The 25,802-nt window shown below is 42.0% G+C and overlaps 1 protein-coding gene across 3 annotated transcripts in view; it reads left to right on the top strand.

Annotated features, from left to right (window-relative positions):
• Nucleotides 1-25,520, top strand: part of LOC132888133 (thrombospondin type-1 domain-containing protein 4-like) — a 168,067-nt gene extending 142,547 nt beyond the window's left edge. For 2 of the 3 annotated variants that reach the window (XM_060924148.1, XM_060924149.1), the window contains 8 exons: nucleotides 3,479-3,667; nucleotides 6,313-6,442; nucleotides 7,042-7,246; nucleotides 15,512-15,685; nucleotides 15,974-16,147; nucleotides 19,049-19,228; nucleotides 19,413-19,557; nucleotides 24,156-25,520. In XM_060924148.1, coding sequence (XP_060780131.1) covers nucleotides 3,479-3,667; nucleotides 6,313-6,442; nucleotides 7,042-7,246; nucleotides 15,512-15,685; nucleotides 15,974-16,147; nucleotides 19,049-19,228; nucleotides 19,413-19,557; nucleotides 24,156-24,298 — 1,340 coding nt within the window. In that variant the 3' untranslated portion in view covers nucleotides 24,299-25,520. Of the gene's footprint in view, nucleotides 1-3,478; nucleotides 3,668-6,312; nucleotides 6,443-7,041; nucleotides 7,247-15,511; nucleotides 15,686-15,973; nucleotides 16,148-19,048; nucleotides 19,229-19,412; nucleotides 19,558-24,155 lie in introns of those variants that run through there. The other variant, XR_009654906.1, reaches the window with a different exon arrangement.
• The last annotated feature ends 282 nt before the right edge of the window (nucleotides 25,521-25,802 follow it).

Genomic DNA, 25,802 nt, shown 5'->3' with positions numbered 1-25,802 from the left:
TCATCTACAGTGCATAATATCATCAAAAGATTCAGAGAATCTGGAAGAATCTCTGTGCGTAAGGGTCAAGGCCGGAAAACCATACTGGGTGCCCATGATCTTCGGGCCCTTAGACGGCACTGCATCACATACAGGCATGCTTCTGTGTTGGAAATCACAAAATGGGCTCAGGAATATTTCCAGAGAACATTATCTGTGAACACAATTCACCATGCCATCCACCGTTGCCAGCTAAAACTCTATAGTTCAAAGAAGAAGCCGTATCTAAACACGATCCAGAAGCGCAGACGTCTTCTCTGGGCCAAGGCTCATTTAAAATGGACTGTGGCAAAGTGGAAATCTGTTCTGTGGTCAGACGAATCAAAATTTGAAGTTCTTTATGGAAATCAGGGACGCCGTGTCATTCGGACTAAAGAGGAGAAGGACGACCCAAGTTGTTATCAGCGCTCAGTTCAGAAGCCTGCATCTCTGATGGTATGGGGTTGCATTAGTGCGTGTGGCATGGGCAGCTTACACATCTGGAAAGACACCATCAATGCTGAAAAGTATATCCAGGTTCTAGAGCAACATATGCTCCCATCCAGACGACGTCTCTTTCAGGGAAGACCTTGCATTTTCCAACATGACAATGCCAAACCACATACTGCATCAATTACAGCATCATGGCTGCGTAGAAGAAGGGTCCGGGTACTGAACTGGCCAGGCTGCAGTCCAGATCTTTCACCCATAGAAAACATTTGGCACATCATAAAATGGAAGATACGACAAAAAAGACCTAAGACAGTTGAGCAGCTAGAATCCTACATTCGACAAGAATGGGTTAACATTCCTATCCCTAAACTTGAGCAACTTGTCTCCTCAGTCCCCAGACGTTTACAGACTGTTGTAAAGAGAAAAGGGGATGTCTCACAGTGGTAAACATGGCCTTGTCCCAACTTTTTTGAGATGTGGTGTTGTCATGAAATTTAAAATCACCTAATTTTTCTCTTTAAATGATACATTTTCTCAGTTTAAACATTTGATATGTCATCTATGTTCTATTCTGAATAAAATATGGAATTTTGACACTTCCACATCATTGCATTCCATTTTTATTTACAATTTGTACTTTGTCCCAACTTTTTTGGAATCGGGGTTGTAACAATACAGTAAACAGCCCTATTCAACACCACAACTACAGCAACACCAACGCTGTATTGTGTCAAGAACCGAACAACTAAGTAAAGAGAAACAACATCCATCATGACTTTAAGACATGAAGTGACTTTTAATTTATAAAAAATTAAATAAAAACATTGCATTAGAAGGTGTGTCCACATTTTTTTACTGGTACTGTATGTTGTTGTTGCTGGTGTGATGTTCACTTTACTTGTGTTTAGCTCATCTGTCCATGAGGCCAGTGAGCTGTTGCCATGGCGAAGCGTCCGTCCGTCCATCCATCGTTCATAATTCAGTTAAATCGTATCCCCTCTGTCAGTTCTCTACGGATTTCCGTTCTGATTGTTTCGTTTGAAAAAACTCATCACTCCGCAGAAAACTTGGTCATTGTTTTGTCAAATTTTTTGCTAACGAGTTCGTAATTAGGCCAAATTAACAAATTTTCCAGGCCTCTCACTAGAATTGTGTCTCCTCTCTGATTTCTCATCCGATTCTAGTCTTGATCAATATTTTGGGTCGATCTTCCCTCAGGGAACAAAACTTGGTTGGTTGTTTATTGATTTTCCTGTTGTAAACAATTTGTTTACAAGTTTGTTTATTTTCAGTTAAATCGTATCTCCTTCAGTTCTCAATGGATTTCAGTTCTGATTGTTTTTTTTTTTTTTTAAAAGAACTCGACCTTCTGTACAACACTTGGTCGTTGTATTGTCAATTTTTTGCTAACAAACTGCTAATGAGGTCAACTTACCAAGTTTTGGGACTTCTCATTAGAATTGTATCTCCTGTCACAGTTCTCACCCAATTTCAATTCTGATGGATGTTTTGGGTCGATCTTCCCTCGGGGAACAAAACTTGGTCATTTGTTTGTTGAGTTTCCTGCTGTAAACAATTTGTTTACAACTTTGTTTATTTTCAGTTAAATCCTGTCTCCTCCCTCCCTCCCTCAGTTCTCTACGGATTTCCGTTCTGATTGTTTCGTTTGAAAAAACTCATCACGCCGCAGAAAACTTGGTCATTGTTTTGTCAAATTTTTTGCTAACGAGTTTGTAATTAGGCCAAATTAACAAATTTTCCAGGCCTCTCACTAGAATTGTGTCTCCTCTCTGATTTCTCATCCGATTCTAGTCTTGATCAATATTTTGGGTCGATCTTCCCTCGGGGAACAAAACTTGGTTGGTTGTTTATTGATTTTCCTGTTGTAAACAATTTGTTTACAAGTTTGTTTATTTTCAGTTAAGTCGTATCTCCTCCTTTAGTTCTCAGTGGATTTCAGTTCTGACTGTTTTTTTTTTTTTTTGAAAGAACTCGACCTTCTGTACAACACTTGGTCGTTGTATTGTCAATTTTTTTGCTAACAAACTGCTAATGAGGTCAACTTACCAAGTTTTGGGACTTCTTCTCATTAGAATTGTATCTCCTGTCACAGTTCTCACCCAATTTCAATTCTGATGGATGTTTTGGGTCGATCTTCCCTCGGGGGACAAAACTTGGTCATTTGTTTGTTGAGTTTCCTGCTGTAAACAATTTGTTTACAACTTTGTTTATTTTCAGTTAAATCCTGTCTCCTCCCTCCCTCCCTCCCTCCTCAATGGATTTCAGTTCTGATTGTTTTATTTGAAAGAACTCGACCTTCTGTACAACACTTGGTTGTTGTATTGTCATTTTTTGTGAACAGATTAGTCATTAGGTCAACTTTAATAACACATTTTCCTCTGACTAGAATTGTATCTCCTCTCATTTATCACGCGAATTCAGTTCTGATCGGTGTTTTGGGTCGGTCTTCCTTCAGCGAACAAAATTTAGTCCTTTCTCGATTTTCCTGTTGTAAACAGTTTGTCATGGAGGTTGGTCCTGTCTCACATTGTCACATTTCAGTTCTGGTTGATGTTTTGGTCGTCATGGTTGGTTTGATGGCAGGCCAGATGACCTACTATGTCCTTGACGTTCTGGTTTAAAATGTCTTTTATCATGACTTCATGTACAGATTTGTAAATGCAATATCAAATGGCACCCCAGTTGTGAGCTCACCCATGTGGTGGTCATGAGCTGCCTCCTGGCTTCAGTGTAAAACTAAATAAGTGAAAATTTGTACACTAAACAGGATGACATTTTGATTTTTATCCCCAAATGCCTCTTAAACTAACATTAACATTAATCAACTGACATTTTATCGCTTCCCAGTCCCATACTTAAATATAACCCAAACCCAAATCCCAACCCTGCATCTAACATTAACCCTGAATGTAAGATGGATCCTTTTGGTAGGTAGTTCATTAATAATCTGTAGGTCATTTGTACATCAGGACCCTGTTTTCTGTAGGTAACACAGTGACTGGTGGGGCAGGATACGATCAGTACGGCAGAAGGCCGTCTCAGGAAGGACATGAAGGGACAGGTGGGCACAGGAACCTACCTCACATTCCTGAAAACCAGGTACCACCTCGCAGGCACAGAGAACACAACTGGAAACTCACGGGCACGACAGACTGCAGCGCCTCCTGTGGCAGAGGTAAGAACCTGACACTTTAGCATCTGATTCCTTGATTTTAAAACTGTATTTATAGAAAGTCTGCAAGGTTTCATATCCATTCGGGCAAATGTCATTTTGTCCAAAGTGACAACATTTACAAAATCTTAGTCCTAAATGAGCTGATATAGAAAGCTTCATAAACTACATTTGCATTTTCTTTTTTACTTTTAATGCAGTTCTATACCTTACACACACAATTTTTTTTACGTTATTAGGGGCGTATAATGATAGATTTATATGATCGTATAGTGTATATAAAAAGTGTACACACCCCGTTAAAATGATCGTTTTTTCTGATGTAAAAATAAAAAAAAGAGACCATGATAAATCATTTCAAAACTTTTCCCACCTTTAATGTGACCTATAACCTGTACAGTTCAGTTGAAAAAAACAAACAAATCTGTTTGGAGGGAAATACATAAAAAATAAAAAAAAATGTACAACAAGCTGGTTGCATAAGTGTGCACACCCTTAAACTAACACTTTGTTGAAGCACGTTTTGATTTAATTACAGCATTCAGTCTTTTTGGGTTGGAGTCTATCAGCCTGCCACATCTAAACTTGGAAATATTTGCCCACTCTTCCTTGCAAAAGCGCTCCAAATCTGTCAGATTGCGAGGGCGTGTCTTGTGCACAGCCCTCTTCAGGTCACCCCACAGATTTTCAATTGGATTTAGGTCTGGGCTCTGGCTGGGCCGTTCCAAAACTTTTTGGGGGTCGTTGTCTTGCTGAAAGGTGAAATTCCTCTTCATCTCCAGCTTTCTAGCAGGCATCTGAAAGTTTTGGGCCAAAATTGACTGGTATTTAGAACTGTTCATAATTCCCTCCAGCTTGACTAAAGCCCCTGTTCCAGCTGAAGAAAAACAACCCCAAAACATGATGCTGCCACCACCATGCTTCACCGTGGGTATGGGGTTCTTTTGGTGATGCACAGTGTTGTTTTTGCACCAAACATACCCTTTGGAATTGTGGCCAAAAAGTTCAACCTTGGTTTCATCAGACCATAACACATTTTCCCACATGCTTTTGGGAGAGTTGATTTTTTTTTTTTTGCAAAGTTTAGCCAGGCCTGGATGTTTTTCTTTGACCCTACCTCATAGTCCAGACATATGGAGAATATGGAAGATTGCTGTCACATGTAGTACACATCCAGTACTTGCCAGAAATCCCTGCAGCTCCTTCAGTGTTGCTGTAGGCCTCTTGGCAGCCTCCCTGACCTGTTTTCGTCTCGTCTTTTCATCAATTTTGGAGGGACTCCAGTTACCGATAATGTCACTGTTGTCCCATATTTTCTCCACTTCTTGATGACGGTCTTCACTGTGCTCCATGGTATATCTAATGGCGTGGAAATGGTTTTGTCCCCTTCTCCTGACTGATACCTTTCAACAATGAGATCCCTTCGATGCTTTGTAAGCTCTCTGTGAACCCTGGCTTTTGCTGGAGGATGCAATTGAGTAAATGTCTGAACTTTATTTGGGGTTAATCAGAGTCATTTTAATTGATGGCAGGTGTGAACCCAAAAAGACCGAATGCTGTAATTAAATCAAAAGGTGTGCCAACAAAGTATTAGTTTAAGGGTGTGCACGCACACTTATGCAACCAGCTTATTGTACGTTTTTTACATTTTTTATGCTTCCCACCCCTAACATACACTACCGTTCAAAAGTTTGGGGTCACCCAGACAATTTTGTGTTTTCCATGAAAAGTCACACTTTTATTTACCACCATAAGTTGTAAAATGAATAGAAAATATAGTCAAGACATTTTTCTGGCCATTTTGAGCATTTAATCGACCCCACAAATGTGATGCTCCAGAAACTCAATCTGCTCAAAGGAAGGTCAGTTTTATAGCTTCTCTAAAGAGCTCAACTGTTTTCAGCTGTGCTAACATGATTGTACAAGGGTTTTCTAATCATCCATTAGCCTTCTGAGGCAATGAGCAAACACATTGTACCATTAGAACACTGGAGTGAGAGTTGCTGGAAATGGGCCTCTATACACCTATGGAGATATTGCACCAAAAACCAGACATTTGCAGCTAGAATAGTCATTTACCACATTAGCAATGTATAGAGTGGATTTCTGATTAGTTTAAAGTGATCTTCGTTGAAAAGAACAGTGCTTTTCTTTCAAAAATAAGGACATTTCAAAGTGACCCCAAACTTTTGAACGGTAGTGTATTTGTTTGTTTTTCAATTGAACTGTACAGGTTATAGGTCACATTAAAGGTGGGAAAAGTTTTGAAATGATTTATCATGGTCTCTTTTTTTTTATTTTTACATCAGAAAAACCGATCATTTTAACGGGGTGTGTACACTTTTTATATCCACTGTATGTGACAGATGCCTAGTTATATGCTTATTGTTATTCTTATTGCTGTGCCATTATAGATGATAAAGTGACAAGTTAGCAAGTTTTACTCCTGACACTCGCAGATTGGTGACTGCTGTGTAATACAGATTAGTGGGGAGCATTCTGTGTCCAAATTAGCTTCTGCTTTTTAAAAACGTAGCTGTGAAATTTTTTAAACAGATGAAAATGAGAAAAATATATCTACTGTCGTTGTTAGTTTATTAGTTGCTGGATTAGAATATCGAATCGTGTGTGTGTGTGTGTGTGTGTAGGAATCAGGTACACTGTGTTCGGCTGTGTCCATCGAGTGACTCACGAGCATGTGTCCGATAGTCAGTGTGACAGCACGACTAAACCCAGCACACAGGAGGAGCCCTGCAACGTCCAGCCATGTCCTGCATTGTGAGAAAACACACACACAGTACAGACCATTCCGATAAGGCTCCTCTTACTGAATTTTACCCATGGAAACCAAAACCAGGACTCCACTCCTGAGATGTTTTTATTTATACCACAGCGCTGTTGAATTCTCAATTCTGATTGGTCAGAAGGTGTGTTGCTATGGTGATGTTTTCAGTAGGGAGATCTTTATTTAACATTCATGTATGGAATCTCAAATGTTAGTGCTTTGTAGAAATCAGAAACAAAGATCCATCATGAACGATCTTGTTTTGTGGATGTTTAACAAAATTAAAAGGTAACTATAAATAGATAAAATGTACAAAGTGTTGTTCTGGAATGATTTTTTAAAAAACTGCAATTAGAGGCAAATTGCTGTGATAGAAAAGGAATAAAACATCTGATATTATTGGAAAATAATCAACCCGAGAGTGGTAACAGTACCTCCATTTTTCATCAGGCTGCATCACACTACTTCGGCCCATCATTGATTAATTTCCTATAACAGCGTGAAGAAGTGATTCATTCCTCCCAGAACTCGGCTGTGATGAATAATTTAAATATGACGAATGAATGATTGTTTTGTTTTTTTTTTTGAGCAGTTGGGATATTGGTGAGTGGTCGGAGTGCAGTAAGACATGTGGCCTCGGCATGCAGCACCGGCAGATTCTGTGCCGACAGTTTTATGCCAACCGCACCCTCAACGTGCCCGCCAAACGCTGTGAACACCTGGAACGGCCTGAAAGCAGCAGCACCTGTCAGCTGAAGATCTGCAGCGAGTGGCAGATTCACTCTGAGTGGAGCTCTGTGAGTGTCAGGGTTTTATGTGTCTCATCATAAAACAGTCTTCAGTCAGGACATGTTAGACACATGTAAAGAAATACTCATCTCATCTCATTATCTCTAGCCGCTTTATCCTGTTCTACAGGGTCGCAGGCAAGCTGGAGCCTATCCCAGCTGACTACGGGCGAAAGGCGGGGTACACCCTGGACAAGTCGCCAGGTCATCACAGGGCTGACACATAGACACAGACAACCATTCACACTCACATTCACACCTACGGTCAATTTAGAGTCACCAGTTAACCTAACCTGCATGTCTTTGGACTGTGGGGGAAACCGGAGCACCCGGAGGAAACCCACGCGGACACGGGGAGAACATGCAAACTCCACACAGAAAGGCCCTCGCCGGCCCCGGGGCTCGAACCCAGGACCTTCTTGCTGTGAGGTGACAGCGCTAACCACTACACCACCGTGCCGCCTAAAGAAATACTGTCGACCAAAAATGGCTTAAAAAATAATTAAATGTTTCAACATTAAAAAATACTATAAGCAGTAAGCCGTGATGAATGAATATAACAAAGTCAATATTTGGTGTGAGACAATCCTTTGCTTAAAAAATAAAATAGTCATCTGAGGTACGAGTGCAGTTTTATGCGGAAATGAGCTGTACGTTTTACTGAGCATCTTACAGAACCAGCCACAGTTGTTCTGGACACTTTGTCACACTCGCGTCTTCATTTTGCACCAAAATTTTGCCAGCAGCCTTCATTATGTTTTCTTTTCTAAGCTGAAAAATGCTCTCTTATGTAATATTCTACTCAGATACAAACTTTTTTTCTGTAATATTTAATTTTGTTCTGGAAAATGAACGAATGTTTGGACTCTAAAATGTTTTTGTAATGTTTTGACTCGATAATGTAGAAGTCATCAAACAGAAATCGATAAAGTTTGTATGGAGGAAAAAAAAACAGGGGGCTAAAACTTTTGCACAGTACTGTAGATTGTCATTAAATAAGAAAACCGCTCAAAAATCTGAATTGCCCGGATAATTATGGAAAATGTTTACTACAGAATGTATTTTTTTATGATCTGGATAATACAGGGTTAGTCAAAATTATGTTAACACTTAAATGGTAGAAACCATTTATTCACAAAACATACATCATATGTGCAAGATGATTTACAGGACGGTCTCAACCTATTCTCCATCGTGTTCAACACACAAAAACCAGCGAGCAACAGTACCATTTAAAGCCCGGACACGCATTTCACAGGGAATAGATGATACCACAGTCCTTATTCTGTCCTTGAGGTCATTGACATCACGAACTTTCCTGCTATACACGTGCTCCTTCACCATACCCCATAACCAGAAATCACAGGACGTCAAATCAAGGGAGTGTAGAGGCCACGGTAATGGTCCACCATGACCTATCCATTGACCTGGAAATGTGTGGTTAAGATAAGCACGAACAGTATGGCCAAAATGCGGCGGTACGCCATCCTGTTGGAAATACCCCGCCAATCGGATCTGTAGTGGAAGTTCATCAATGGTGTACTGCTGCACCATCTGTAAGTAGACGTCTGACGTCACTGTTGGGGTCCAATTACGCCAGCAGCGGTCATGGCGCACCACACATTCAGAAGAAAATTAATCCATTAGTGTTAACATAATTTTGACCAACCCTGTATAATGGCTGTAGAAGGGGTAATTTTCCGTCATCCATACAGAAGAGGAGATTTGATTTACTATATAGCAGTCTTTAGCAAACCTATAAATTGTATGCATATTGCCCAGTACTGTGTATACAGTGGTGCTTGAAAGTTTGTGAATCCTTTAGAATTTTCTATATTTTTGCATAAATATGACCTAAAACATCATCAGATTTTCACACAAGTCCTAAAAGTAGATAAAGAGAACCCAGTTAAAAATATGAGACAAAAATATTATACTTGGTCATTTATTTATTGAGGAAAATGATCCAATATTACATATCTGTGAGTGGCAAAAGTATGTGAACCTTTGCTTTCAGTATCTGGTGTGACCCCCTTGTGCAGCAATAACTGCAACTAAACATTTCCGGTAACTGTTGATCAGTCCTGCACACCGGCTTGGAGGAATTTTAGCCCATTCCTCCGTACAGAACAGCTTCAACTCTGGGATGTTGGTGGGTTTCCTCACATGAACTGCTCGCTTCAGGTCCTTCCACAACATTTCGATTGGATTAAGGTCAGGACTTTGACTTGGCCATTCCAAAACATTAACTTTATTCTTCTTTAACCATTCTTTGGTAGAACGACTTGTGTGCTTAGGGTCGTTGCATGACCCACCTTCTCTTGAGATTCAGTTCATGGACAGATGTCCTGACATTTTCCTTTAGAATTGGCTGGTATAATTCAAAATTCATTGTTCCATCAGTGATGGGAAGCCATCCTGGACCAGATGCAGCAAAACAGGCCCAAACCATGATACTACCACCACCATGTTTCACAGATGGGAAAAGGTTATGATGTTGGAATGCAGTGTTTTCCTTTCTCCAAACATAACGCTTCTCATTTAAACCAAAAAGTTCTATTTTGGTCTCATCCGTCCACAAAACATTTTTCCAATAGCCTTCTGGCTTATCCACGTGATCTTTAGCAAACTGCAGATGAGCAGCAATGTTCTTTTTGGAGAGCAGTGGCTTTCTCCTTGCAACCCTGCCATGCACACCATTGCTGTTCAGTGTTCTCCTGATGGTGGACTCATAAACATTAACATTAGCCAATGTGAATTGCTTAGAAGTTACCCTGGGGTCCTTTGTGACCTCGCCGACTATTACACGCCTTGCTCTTGGAGTGATCTTTGTTGGTCGACCACTCCTGGGGAGGGTAACGATGGTCTTGAATTTCCTCCATTTGTACACAATCTGTCTGACTGTGGATTGGTGGAGTCCAAACTCTTTAGAGATGGTTTTGTAACCTTTTCCAGCCTGATGAGCATCAACAACGCTTTTTCTGAGGTCCTCAGAAATCTCCTTTGTTCGTGCCATGATACACTTCCACAAACATGTGTTGTGAAGATCAGACTTTGATAGATCCCTGTTCTTTAAATAAAACAGGGTGCCCACTCACACCTGATTGTCATCTCTTTGATTGAAAACACCTGACTCTAATTTCACCTTCAAATTAACTGCTAATCCTAGAGGTTCACATACTTTTGCCACTCACAGATATGTAATATTGGATCATTTTCCTCAATAAATAAATGACCAAGTATAATATTTTTGTCTCATTTGTTTAACTGGGCTCTCTTTATCTACTTTTAGGACTTGTGTGAAAATCTGATGATGTTTTAGGTCATATTTATGCAGAAATATAGAAAATTCTAAAGGGTTCACAAACTTTCAAGCACCACTGTATAGATAAGAGTCAGATTCAGGAAACTTTCAGAGTGTTTTATGGATTTGGGAATCTGTTGGGGTTTTTTTTATTATTAAGTTTTATTATTATGCTGCTTGTGTTAAATTAGCTTCATGTTTCGTGTACATCTGGGTTAAAATGGAATCTAGATATATTTATACTGGGTGACACGCAGGGCTTTACATTAGCACCCGCCCACCTGCCAAATGAGGGTAAAATTCGGCTTTGGCGGGTAATGACTTTAGTCCCACTAGCCATTTTGGCGGGTGGTTTATTCTGTGGTATGACAATATATTTTAATTGTAGTTTTCTCTGAAGGCATCTGATATAATAAATGCATTGCAATGTGATATTACGCGCCTACAACTCCCATGAGCACCTGCATAAACATTGTGACACAACATGTTAGAATTATTTAGAACGTTCGTTAACATCTCAGATAAAATCAATGATACGGTAACCTGCGGTTAATGAACGAAGCAACAAAGTTGCTGATGACTGACAAGCGCACGATGTGGCGGCATATAGCTGGAGTTTCAAACCCTGCTGCTCAGGAAAAAAAGGGGCAGAGATGAGCAGGGCCGGAGCAGCATTTTAAAATCACCGAGGTCCGTGATGCGCAAAGCACTCACCGAAAAATTTTCGACATATTTAAATGAGAGGGGTGGATTACACGTCATACAAGAGAGCTATTCCTGAAATTACTTTTAATGGTGTTTGAACTGAATATCATCAGTTTTGAAAAAAAATAATGTATGTGGCAAGAGTAAGAATAATTTAAGCTTGTTTAATGGTTTGATCTGGCCCAAACAATGAGGACAAAAGATTCCCTAACCATGTAGCCTATGTAACTAAGATACTTTAACAATCTGGCATCCGTTACACCTACACAAAAAAAAAAACTTTCTGGGAAAAAAAATCAGTCTACACCACCATGTTTTAGGCAAAGTTATCCAAAGCAAACATAAGTTTAAACTTTCCACTCTGTTGCTTTGGCTTATTGAATGATTTATTTTTAAAATCTCAAACAAGGTAGGCTACAACTGCGCTGCTTCGAAAATGTAAATTTAACAGCTTCATGAAAGTGCACTGATGGTTACCATGGAAACCCCGTGTCTCCTGCACTGTGTTCCTCCCCCGAGTCGCGCACTCATTCGTTTTTGTGTTCTTGGTCTCAGAGCCGCGCGCACCAAACAGACACAGAAGACAGAATCAACGTTTAACATAATTAACAATGCACTTTTTACGGAGACTGTTCTTTATTTTTTTTATCCCGTTGAATATTTAGCATACAAATGTATTTTCAGCTCTTAAAAATGACCGAGGTCCGGACCACGGGGGCCTCTGAGCTGGCTGCGGCCATGGAGATGAACAAGACACTAATAGGAAGATAAGACAGTTCAATGACAATGGAAGTTCGGGTGAGATTGTTTAGTTCATAGCAAAACCAAAAATACCATGTACTGTGAAGACTGTAGAAAGTCTGGCAAAGACAGGCACCAGTAATTTTAAACTCAAAACATAAAAGGACCACGAAAAGTCAAATGCACACATCGGTACTATAACATCAAAACCGGTGAAGACGGCTGGTTCACTACAGGACAGCATTGCTTTTAAGTCCCTGGCTGTCATGAAGTCGGCTGAGCTGGAGAGGATGGAGCTGCTTTTTAGAAATGTTCACGCGATTGTAAAGAAGTTGATCCCGCCCCAGCTATCAACTTATGGCATGCTGGAAGCCTCATGTCACGAAGACCATTTTTCATGGACCATTCAGACTCATCTGATGATTAGATTAGATAAAACTTTATTGATCCCTTTGGACGGGTTCCCTCAGGAAATTAAGAGAATGCAAGCAAGGGGGCAGTTGTTGTTTTGGAGAATGTGATCATCAATCCCACTACCTCTTACATGCTAAGCAAGCACTCTACCACTTGAGCTAATTCCCCTGAATGTAATGCGGACATTTAATGTCTCTCTCTACCAGAGGTGGAAAAACCCGGGTGCAGAAAGTAAAAACCCTGCCACATTTTTGCTCCAGCCAATTCAATGAACCAGCTGATCCTAATTACCACATCCCCTAAGCCAGGTTGATGAGCTAATTGGTGAAATCACCTGTGTTGAGAGCACAGGCAGAAGGAAAACCTAAGCAGGACTTTTACTTTGTCAATCCAGTTTTTCCACCTCTGCTCTCTACACATGTTCACATACACACACACACTATTAATAGATAATGCATCTCATCTCATTATCTCTAGCCACTTTATCCTGTTCTACAGGGTCGCAGGCAAGCTGGAGCCTATCCCAGCTGACTACGGGCGAAAGGCGGGGTACACCCTGGACAAGTCGCCAGGTCATCACAGGGCTGACACATAGACACAGACAACCATTCACACTCACATTCACACCTACGGTCAATTTAGAGTCACCAGTTAACCTAACCTGCATGTCTTTGGACTGTGGGGGAAACCGGAGCACCCGGAGGAAACCCACGCGGACACGGGGAGAACATGCAAACTCCGCACAGAAAGGCCCTCGCCGGCCACGGGGCTCGAACCCAGACCTTCTTGCTGTGAAGCGACAGCGCTAACCACTACACCACCGTGCCGCCCCTAGATAATACATAATATACATAATAATACTTGATAATACACAATACTTGCATATCAAAACATCAAGTGTTTTTCAGTGATAAATGTTCTGAATTGGACTTTTAATATTAGAATCAGTTCAGTTGTACTGAATGTCTCATCTCATCTCATTATCTGTAGCCGCTTTATCCTTCTACAGGGTCGCAGGCAAGCTGGAGCCTATCCCAGCTGACTATGGGCGAGAGGCGGGGTACACCCTGGACAAGTCGCCAGGTCATCACAGGGCTGACACATAGACACAGACAACCATTCACACATTATACAGGTTAATCAGGGTTAGTATATATGAGAGTTTTTTTTCTTTGTTGTTTGTTTTTTGTTTTGTTTTAAACGGGGTAAAGCCTTTGCAAAAAACAAACAACAAAGAAAAAAACTCTCATATATATACTAACCCTGATTAACCTGTATACCCTGTATGCCCCCACATTTTGTATGCTGCTGAATCTGTCCTTTTTTCAGTAGCTTTGTATAAACAATAACCGCTAAATGTAATGCAATGTTATGTAAGGTGATCGCCTAGGCATTCTCATTGTGAAAAGTAAGTCACATGTACATGGACTGGCATTTAATGTTGTATTTGTTCCTTTCTATTTGTTTTTTGTCTGTTCATATTCTTTTTGGGGGAGTAAAGTCAGTTTAAAAATGCCGTTAAATGCATAGGCCTATAGGCCAAGTTTAATGACCTTGAGGTTATCAGAGGTCATATGTCGTTTTACAAATGAAAAATGAATTCAGCACCCAAACATTTAACAAACAAGGCCATTTGCTAACTTCATTAGTCATTTTAGTACATTTCATTCCTTAGAAAGCTGAGAAACTGGGTTCAGCTGAGACGTTTACAGGCCCAAAGTTCAATGACCTCTAGAGGTCAACAGAGGTCAGATAGAGCTCGGCATATTGCAGATTTGAATTCGGCACACCCAAATTGACAAAATAAGACTGTTTGCCGACTTTGTCTCAAAAATGCCTTTAACTCCTTAAATAAGCACTTTTTTGAATTTTGGTACCAGTCTACACTAGCCACAGTGGCTGGTGAGCAAAAAAGTTAATGCAAAGCCCTGGTGGCACGGTGGTGTAGTGGTTAGCACTGTCGCCTCGCAGCAAGAAGGTTCTGGGCTCAAGGCCAGTGGCCAGCGAGGGCCTTTCTGTGCGGAGTTTGCATGTTGTCTGTGTGGGTTTCCTCCAAAGACATGCAGATTAGGCTAATTGGTGGCTCTAAATTGACTGTAGGTGTGAGTATGAATGGTTGTTTGTCTCTATGGCTACGTTTACATTAGACCGTATCTGTCTCGTTTTCTTCGCGGATGCACTGTCCGTTTACATTAAACCGCCTGGAAACGCCGGGAAACGGGAATCCGCCAGCGTCCACGTATTCAATCCAGATCGTGTCAGCTCCGGTGCTGTGTAAACATTCAGAATACGCGGATATGCTGTGCTGAGCTCTAGCTGGCATCTCATTAGACAACGTCACTGTGACATCCACCTTCCTGATTCGCTGGCGTTGGTCATGTGACGCGACTGCTGAAAAACGGCGCGGACTTCCGCCTTGTATCACCTTTCATTAAAGAGTATAAAAGTATGAAAATACTGCAAATACTGATGCAAATACTGCCCATTGTGTAGTTATGATTGTCTTTAGGCTTGCCATCCTTCCACTTGCAAGTAGTAAGTGATCTGCGCTGGGATCACACACACAGCGGCTCAGTCCCGAATCACTGCTCGTGCACTTCACTCGCGCGCTGTGTGAGCTGCGCAGGGCCGGAGTGCGCACCCTGCAGAGGGCACTCGCTGTTCAGGGCGGAGTGATTTGGAGCGCAGGATGCCTGCGGAGCCGAGCGTATCCGTGTATTGGCGTTGCTGTGTGCACGCAAATCATGTATTGGTGTTGCTGTGTGCACACTAATCGTTTTAAAAACGTTAATCTGATGATCCGCTGATACGGTCTAATGTAAACATGGGCTATGTATCAGCCCTGTGATGACCTAGTGACTTATCCAGGGTGTACCCTGCCTCTTGCCCATAGTCAGCTGGAATAGGTTCCAAGCTTGCTTGTGACATTGCACAGGATAAGCGGCTACAGATAATGGATGTGCAAGCAACATAAACAGAACACAAAATCTCTTAAACGTTGGACGACTTGCTGACACCTTTGTCAAAGGCACAACTTTAGAATCTTTGCGAGAAGAAAATAATGATCATGTACTTGTGCATTTTCGTGTGTGTGTGTGTGTCAATGTCAGTGCTCCATGCCCTGCGGTGTCGGTCAGAGAACACGTGAAGTGCACTGCATCAGTAACGTCGGTGATATTGTTGAGGATGAAGAGTGCAACATGAATCTTCGTCCCCGTGACATTGAGAACTGTGACATGGGGCCGTGTGCTAAGAGCTGGTTCTACACACACTGGGGTGAGCAGGTAAAAACAACAGCACATCATATCATCTGATCATGATAGTGTTGCAGTAATATTCCTACATGTGTTTGGGAATAAAGTTTTTATATCTTGTTGAGGAGCACACGTCCTCATAATGATAAGAATATAAAAGATCCAAAGGGTTTCCTTTTGGTCACTGAGGTTAAGGTCACTAATAGATTTAGGTGTACTGTAGAATCGCATTTATAAACTACAGTGATAATTTTGTCAGTGGAAGGTCCTCCAAAGGAGAGCAAGACAACCTCGTGTGTGTGTGTGTGTGTGTGTTAGTGCTCTGCAGAGTGTGGCTTTGGCGTGCGAAGCCGCAGTGTTGTGTGTCTCTTGAACCTGGTGAGCAGTGTGCCTCTGGAGGGCTGTGGTACAGAGCGCCCCCCTCAGGCTCAACCGTGTAACAACGGGCCGTGTGAGAGCCGCACAGAATGGTTCACTGGACCCTGGGGACAGGTAAGTATACACACACACACACACCACACCACACACATCACCTTTAACACGTTTTAACATTATGCACAAACATAACATTACTGTATATTCTGAGTAAATATGCATTAAGTTTGTATAAATGGGCTCGCAGTTCTCTTTTTCAACATTACAACATCCACATCATCTTACTTCTAATGTTTATTACTAATCGAAGTGAACTAACATCATTATTATTACAAAAGCAGATTTAATAGTCAATTTTGTTTCTTCAGGGAAAAAAATACTGTAACATATCTATGTTTATTTTTTTCGCGGTCCAGTTTCCGTCAAACCCTGTGCTCTGATTGGCTAGTGGCACTTACGGACCCCGGTTATGGACCTCTGGCGACTCGCTCGTTCACAACAACAACAAACATAGTAGAATTTTTTGTCAACATTTATCTTTTTTTATAAGATTTATTTATAAGATTATCAAAAATCTTATAAATGTTTGCCAGCATTTCTCAGGAGAATAGCATTAATTTTACATCATGAATAGCGATAACGACAGTGTTCACAGCGAAAGCGAGTTTTACTACCCTGAGGAAGACGAAATAAAAGAAAACATTTCAGGAGAAAGCTAAAAACCTCTAACTGTTGCTAACGCCTAGCAAAAACATGGCTGAATCCTGAATGACTCCTATTTGTATAAACAGGGGACTACATAGGTGGCAAAATGTAGTTTTTTTCCTGCCATGGAAGTGCACTTGTATACCAAGGAGGAAGCCATTTGCATTACAGCCGTGAATGAGGATTCAAAATAGCATTAATTTTACAGCATGGATAGCGATAATGACAGTGTTCACAGCGAAAGTGAGTTTTACTACCCTGAGGAAGACGAAATAAAAGAAAACATTTCAAGAGAAAGCTAAAAACCTGTAACTTGCTAACGCCGAGCAAAAACATGGCTGAATCCTGAATGACTCCTATTTGTATAAATAGGGGACTACATAGGTGGCAAAATGTAGTTTTTTTTCCTGCCATGGAAGTGCACTTGTATACCGAGGAGGAAGCAATTTGCATTACAGCCGTGAATGAGGATTGAAAATGGTGGCTCGCCTCGGCTCGGTTTTCCCTTTCGGGCACTCTCGTTTTCTGTTAGAATTTGGTAAAGAAAAAAATAAATATATTATTTACCAGCTTAAGGTCGGTCCGTATGGTGAAATACCGTGACCTCGGCCTTGAATACTGACCGAGGCCCAGAGGGGCTCGCTCAGTACTTTCAAGACCTCGGTCACGGTATTTCACGATACGGACCTCCCAGCTGGTAAATAACATGTGTATATATTACATAGACATGAGTGTTTTACTGGGAAATATACCACTCATATTTTTCATACAATCTACATCTGGGACATGGAGAACCAAAACCAGGACATAAATCTCTATATGTCACTCATGAGGAAATCGATGAATTGTTTTGATAAATTTGGGTACTTTTTGTTTGTGAATGCGTCGATATAATAAAAAGAAAATCATTAAAATCGTTGGCTTGAAGATATGAAGTTTATCTTCTCGTGTCGAAAAACTCACATTTTTCATACGAAACACATCGTGGATCTGAGTGACACATTTAAATAATATTGGCTGATATTAAGTGGTATATCAGATATATTCCATTCAGCTAGCATGATATTGAACGAGTCAAAGACGAGTAGCTGAATGGAATATATCTGATATACCACGAAAAAAAGTCAGCCAATATTATAATACATACACATCTTTTTGGGTGTTCAACGCGTCTTTCTCTTTCAAAATTCTCTCAAAATCTTCCGTATTTAACGAAGTGAACCTGGCGGCCATGTTTGTTTACAAATTGAGACAGTCACTCACTCGCTAGTGTGGAAATTTTACGTCATGTTGTCTTGCCAACCATGCAATATTGTAAACCATATTCAACACTAGTGGTTAGCGCTGTCACCTCACAGCAAGAAGGTCCGGGTTCGAGCCCCGTGGCCGGCGAGGGCCTTTCTGTGCAGAGTTTGCATGTTCTCCCCGTGTCCGTGTGGGTTTCCTCCGGGTGCTCCGGTTTCCCCCACAGTCCAAAGACATGCAGGTTAGGTTAACTGGTGACTCTAAATTGACCGTAGGTGTGAATGTGAATGGTTGTCTGTGTCTATGTGTCAGCCCTGTGATGACCTGGCGACTTGTCCAGGGTGTACCCCGCCTTTCGCCCGTAGTCAGCTGGGATAGGCTCCAGCTTGCCTGCGACCCTGTAGAACAGGATAAAGCGGCTAGAGATAATGAGATGAGATGAGATATTCAACACTCATTCTCCACTGGGTAGAGTGATGGAATACACGTAGGATAAGCGATACGCTAACAATATTGCATGCTATCGAACCAAATGAATGAAACCCGCTCGAAGGGAATAGAACACGTTTTTATTCCATTGAAAAGTGTCCTGTATGGATAATAATTCCTGATATTTCACTCCGATGATGTCACTCCCAGTGTTTTCTCGCTGACTTGTCAAAATGGTGAACCGGTTCAAAATAAAAACTCTTTTAATTAACTTGCGTATTTTATTTTTGTGTGTGTGTGGATGTGTCCATATACAGTAATATAAAGAACATTACACAGTGGCAAGAAGATGTGAAGTTTGCTGAAAATATTTTCACTCGTCTGCTTCGGTCACTTGTGAATATGTTCACCACTCGAAGATAAACTTTATATCTTTGCATAACCGTGTAAGATCGTCGATATCCTATTAAACCATATATTTACTCGTGTCACATTCGGTACAATATACTGTATACAACCTAAGTTAAAAAATATTAGAAACTAACCAACGTTTGCTAAATTAACTCTGAATAAAATGAAAGATGACGTATTGAGGGATTGGTTGTACTCTGATGGTGGATGGTGTGTGTGGGTTGTCAGTGCTCGGCAGAGTGTGGAACAGGCAGCCAGCAGAGGACAGTGGTGTGTATGATGAAGGCTGATGACAGCTATGCAGTGATGCCGCTCTATGAATGCTCTTCTCTGGATAAACCACTCAGCCAGCAAAGCTGCACTGTCAAGGCCTGTGGAGCCAAGTGGTACTACACTGACTGGAGTGCAGTGAGTAATGCGGAGAGATATAACAACACACACACTGCAAAATGTCGTCATTTTACTTGTTTTTTTCCAAATCATGGAATTTGAAATGGCCATTTTTCCTTGGTTTTATAATGATAAGTTATTTAAAACCCATTTTCCTAATTGACCTGAGCTACTCTGTGTGTGTATGTATGTGTGTGTGTAGTGTTCAAAGACATGTGAGGGGGGATTCCGTGTCCGAGAGGTGCGCTGTCTCTCTGACGATATGATGCCAAGCGAAGGATGTGAAGAACGGCTGAAACCAGAGGACAAAGAGGAGTGCAACCCCGAAGTGTGTGTTCCACAGATTGGTGAGCTGCTATCCCTCTGACACGCTACCGTACTATACTTCACAAACTATAACTAGAAAAATATACACACCGATACTTTCAGCAGTGCAAAAATATCTGAACATTTATACTCTTGAATATACAAAATTATTCTAGCCACATTCACTGGATATGAGCAATCGTGCACTCTGATTGGTTACTCTACTACTAGGCTATCAGCTCATATACCATGAGTAGAGAAAAACAAAATGGCGGAGTGCATCAAGTCAGATATATCACTTTATCAAGTATTTAAAAGAAACAGAAATAGCTCAAAGAAAACAGGGGTCCCCCCCCCCAGTATCTCCTGTTCCATACTCCAGCCCAGTTGGTGGCAGTAATGCACCTTTAAGTTGGTTTGCTGACCACCAAAGACTCTAAAGAAGAAAAACAAAATGGCGGAGCATGTTGCTGAACCAACCGAGGATGAAATAAAAACTCTACTCAAAAACAACCCCCCCCAAAAAAAAAGGCAATAATAATAATAGGTTCAATTTATATAGCGCCTTTCTCAAAACCCAAGGTCGCTTTACAATTATAGGCAGGAAAAAAAAAGTCCACCAAATAGAGGTCAGGATGTCATTCCAGTGGTGTACCAGCCACAGTCCCACCAAAAGGCGCACGAAAACAAGTCCCACACCTCCAGCACAGCCGCCGTGACGCTGCCAGCACCATTGCTCGGAACACCACGCCATGGATCCACAAAGCGAGCACAGAAGCACCGCCACGCAGAGCATTGGTATGTCCCAAACTGCCTGCACAGCTGCCGCGACGCCACCGAGCAACATTGCTCGGAACACCACGCCAAGCACTAAAGCACAGAGCGCTGGACAACCACAATGTTAAAATGAGCAACGAGCTCACTGCAGTCCATAGCTAGGAGCACAGGCATCACCCACGGTGAACCAAGGCCTGGAGCGAACCGACGCCCAAAACTGGGTCCGGAGCTACACCACAACCGGCAGACAAAACACTCAAACAAACATCAAACTACACAAACACACAGAATAAAGAAAAAAATTTAAATTAAAAAAAGGATAGAAAATAAAATAAAAAAGCTCCAGTGAGAAGCGGCAGCCAGAATGCGCACGACGTACTCTCAGCCGGAAACGGAAACGAAACAGTCAACAAAACATGGAATAAAAGTATTTGATGATAAGAACATATCTTTTTTTTCAAGAACTATTATGGCCCTTTTCCACTACCCTTTTTCAGCTCACTTCAGCTCGCTTCAGCTCACTTCAGCCCGACACGGCTCGCGTTTCGACTACCAAAAACCAGCACGACTCAGCTCGCTTCAGCCCTGCTTAGCCCCTAAAACTCGCACCGTTTTGGAGCGGGGCTGAAGCGAGCCAAACTGTGCCGACTGAGGTTGGGGGCGTGAGCAGACACTCCCCTGTGCACTGATTGGTGAGGAGGCGTGTCCTCACATGCCCACACACGCCCCGCGAGCGCGCTGGGATCTGTAAACACCGCAAACCCGGAAGGAGAATAATTATGAATTACGAGAATTTCTGAAGCCTTATGCGCCTCGCCTCATCTATACGCTCTTGCCAGTATCTGTCCGCGTTGTCGGTGACAACAAGCCACAGCACCAAGACCAGCAACACTAACGACTCCATGTCCTCCATGTTTATTGTTTACTATCCGGGTCGTGAGACTACCGCTTAAAAGCTCACTGAATCAGTGACATACAGAGCATCGTGGACGAGTTCGCGGAGCGCAAGGCTCGTCGTATGCCCTTCAAATAATGCGCGCAGTAGGCTATTGATGTTTTATTATGAGCCATGTACAGTATGTCGCCTAATGTTTTTTTGTTTCTGAGTTACATGTTCGTTTGAAGGACTTAATGTACAAAATAACAGTTGCACCCTGTAGTGTTGAAATTGGTAAACACAGTGCATTCAGTGAGGTTTGCACCGCCCTCCTTTTATTTCTGACTCTTCCTGTCACCGTTGCAACCTCTGAGCGCTCATTCGTATGCCCTTCAAATAATGTGCGCAGTATAGGCTATTGATGTTTTATTATGAGCCATGTACAGTATCCTAATGTTTTTTGTTTCTAAGTTACATGTTCGTTTGAAGGACTTGATGTACTAAATAACATAGTTGCACCTGGTAGTGTTGAAACTGGTAAACACCGCAGTTGCGGACATTTTGTAGCCTAAAATGATGTTATGATAAGCTTTAATAAAGGACCCGGTCATTTGCCCCGCCCCCGGCCCGGCTCTGACTTGTTCCGCCACTGTCACTGATGTCACTGTTTGCGCTGCTTAACGACATCACGTGACGTCCACCCACTTTCGCTAACTCCACCCAATGTGTCCACCCACTTCCAGCCAGCATGGTTCAGCGCGGTTGTAGTCGAAATGCAACTCCAACAGCCCCGCTCAGCTCGACTCAGCTCGACTCGGCACGGCACGGCTCAGCCGCGTTTGTAGTGGAAAAGCGGCATTATTATCACATTTTTCACAAATTGCTACCGTCATTTCGCCGGTTTGTTTATATTCTAAGCGGAAATTATTTTGTCGGGCATTTTGTATAAAGTTTTTATTTATCGAATTTGCTAAAAATAAAAATGCTCCATCCATTTCCATCCGAAGTCAGGTCATGGTGGCAGCAGGCTAAGCAGGATATTCCAGGTGTCCATCTCCCCAGCAACACCTTCCAGTTCCTCCTGGGGGATCCCAAGGCACTCCCAGGCCAGATGAGATATATAATCTCTCCAGCATGTTCTGGGTCTACCTCGAGGTCTCCTCCCAGTTGGATGTGCCCGGAAAACCTCCAAAGGAAGGCGCCCAGGAGGCATCCTAATCAGATGCCCGAACCACCTCAGCTGACTCCCTTCAACATGAAGGAGCAGCGGCTTGATTCCAAAATCCCTCCGGATGTCTGAGCTTCTCACCCTGTCTCTAAGGGTGAGCCCAGCTACCCTACAGAGAGAGCTCATATCACCCGCTTTTATCTATGATCTCATCCTTTCAGTCACTACCCAAAGCTCATGACCATAGGTGAGGGTTGGAACGTAGATTGACTGGTAAATCGAAAGCTTTGCCTTTCGGTTCAGCTCCCTCTTCACCACAACAGTCCAGTACAATACCTGCATTACTGCTGATGCCGCCTCAACCTGCCTGTCCATCTCACGCTCCATTTTATCATCACTCGTGAGCAAGACCCCGAGATACTTGAACTCTTTCACTTGGGGCAGCAACTCACTCCCAACCCGGAGGGAGCACGCCACCATTTTCCAGGAGAGAACCATGGACTCAGACTTGGAGGTGCTGATTCTCATCCCAGCTGCTTCACTCTCAGCTGCAAAATGTCCCAGTGCTTGCTGAAGGTCACGCTCTGAAGAAGCCAACAGAACCACATCATCTGCAAAGAGCAGAGATGCAATTCTGAGGTTCCCAAACCAGACACCCTCCTCACCCCACCTGCGCCTTGAGATCCCATCCATGAATATCACAAACAGGATCGGCGACAAGGGGCAACCTTGGCGGAGTCCAACACCCACCAAGAACATGTTTGACTTTGTGCCGAGAATTTGGACACAGCTCACACTTTGGTTGTACAAGGACCGGATGGCTCATAGCAACAGCCTCAATACCCTATACTAACGCAATGGCCCCCACAGGAGCCCCCAAGGTACATGGTTTTAAGCTTTTTCCAAATCTACAAAAAGCATGTAGACTGGCTGGTCATACTCCCATGAACCCTCCCAACAAGTCAAGTTTATTTTTATAGCGCTTTTAACAATAGACATTGTCACAAAGCAGCTTTACAGAATTTTAATGACTTTAAACATGAGCTAATTTTATCCCTAATCTATCCCCAATGATGAAGCCTGTGGCGACGGTGGCAAGGAAAAACTCCCTCAGACGACATGAGGAAGAAACCTCGAGAGGAACCATACTCAAAAGGGAACCCATCCTCATTTGGGTGATAACAATGTGATTATAACATTTTCAACAGTTTTAACATGAAGTCAGTTTCGTTGATGATGTAACTCTTCATTGATGGCAACTTGAGTGCAAAACTGTTCATGACAACTGCAGTCCTAAAGTTAGCAAGTCAACTGTAGTCCTCAGCCATAAAAGCAGTACTGTAAGTGTCTAGAGCATCTTCCAAGTGCGACTTTCAACTGTCCACATGGGGCCGTCCTCCACAGGAGCGATGTGATGAGACTCCAGCCAGACGTAGGGCATCAGGATGGATCAGGCAGGTCCGAGGAGCAGAAGAGGTCAGCATCTCGGTCTCAGGATTGACATGCGACAACAAAATAAAAATGCTCCATTTCTCAAAATCCAGTGAATGTGGATAGAATAAAACAGTTATTCCACTCAATCTTGTCATACATGGCTTGTAGCCAAATCGGTGCTATGTGCCTCGTCAGCTATCATCTCGTGTACAACTCGATTTCGTGGAATAATTGTCATTTAATATGTTGGACATATTGATCATTTAATTCCAGTTACACTGCATGCATTATATTCTATTATTAACATCATAAAATGATAAAACGATCAAACAGCGATGGCACCAAACATTTCTTTCACACAACATTCTCAATTGTTTCCCCAGATGAAAAGTGTAAAGACAAATATTTCAACTGCAACGTGGTGGTCCAGGCCCGCCTGTGTGTGTACGATTACTATAAGAAGGCGTGCTGTGCGTCATGTGCGCGTGTGGCGCAGAGACAGTCGACACACAGGAGCTACAGATAGGAAGGACAGACCCGATGGTGACGTCACCCACGTTGTGTCCTTCACCGGCAGGTGCTATGAGCAGATGCTGCTTGCTGCAAGACGCTCTGCTTTAAGTGCTGTGACTGCAGGAGGAAAGAAGGAAAGCAAAAAAGCAGCAATGTGACGCTCTTAAGAAACGGTCTAGAGCCTTGAAAGCACTTTGGTCATCACTTGACCGATCTGGAGATACAGAAAAACAGCATACGTTATTTCTCATCGATTTATTTATATGTGTAAGAGGACAATGATTATAGCGTGCCAAATACACTCCTCAATCACATGGTGCTTCGTCATTAACTCAAGCTGAAGAATCGGACAGATTCGTATGGAATTATACATATAGTGTGTGTATAATAGCCTATTTAATGTAAAATCATTTACAGCTGATAATGTAATTCAGTCACTATGCAGCAAAAGGACAAGAGACTGAGTGACTCCAGTATCTGTGAATCTCGCACAGTATTTCACAATCAGAACTGGTCCTGCACATCCAGCGTAGACACGTCACACACTACATTTTTTTTTTTTTTTTTTTTTTTTACTTTATACGTTTTCCACATCAGCCCAGCTTTAGATTATAATGCTTATCCTGTTCCTAATAAAGCAACTCCATTCACATCTGAGCAAGCTTCCTGAAGAACGTCTCAGAAACAAGGTCCACTTTGGACAATCACAAGCTCTGTTTGAACCAGGATGAAGCTCTCTTGTCTAAGAAGGTGATTAAGGATGAACATGGTGGGGATGGGTGGGATGGTGGATGGGAATTTATTATGGCGGTTTAAAAAAAAAAAAAGCAATTTGTCATCGATATCCAAAGAAATCTCAATAGTGTCCTGGATCTCAAAAATATTTCTCAAACCCAGGTTTATACCACGCTGAAGGAAGCTTGCTTTGTTTGTATTTATTATCACACAGTACTGTTGAATTCTGGATTCTGATTGGTCCGAAGGCGGTGTTGATTAATTTTCTGTAACAGCAGCTCTGATAGTAGTTCCAGCTGCAGATCACAGGTTTATATTAAAGTGTTTATTCTAATACGTTATAATTTCGGGAATAATTGTGTAATTGTTGATATGGTGATGCTTTGAGTGAGGAGACTTTATTTAACGTTTTAAGGAAGGAGTCTCTAGGGTCAGTGTTTCATAACAGTCAAATGGAAAGATGTAACTTTTATTAACACAGAGAGAGAGAGAGAGAGAGAGAGAGCAAACTGAGGGAGGGAGGGAGGGAGGGAGGGAGGGAGAGAGAGAGAACTGAGGGAGAGAGAGAGCACAAACTGAGGGAGGGAGAGAGAGAGAGAGAAAGGTTGGTTGGTGTGGGAGTGACCGTTTATAGCTGCTATAATGTAATCGATAACAGGAACTAACTTGTTTTATGGATGTTTCACAAGATTAAATGTAACTATTAAAGGATAAAAAGTACATGCCTGTGTTTAATAAATTAAAAATGTAAACATCAATCATGCAAAGTGCTGTAGGATAAG

This window comes from Neoarius graeffei, chromosome 6 (assembly GCF_027579695.1).
Source record: "Neoarius graeffei isolate fNeoGra1 chromosome 6, fNeoGra1.pri, whole genome shotgun sequence".
Taxonomy (NCBI): domain Eukaryota; kingdom Metazoa; phylum Chordata; class Actinopteri; order Siluriformes; family Ariidae; genus Neoarius; species Neoarius graeffei.
This window is presented reverse-complemented; position numbering and strand designations above follow the sequence as displayed.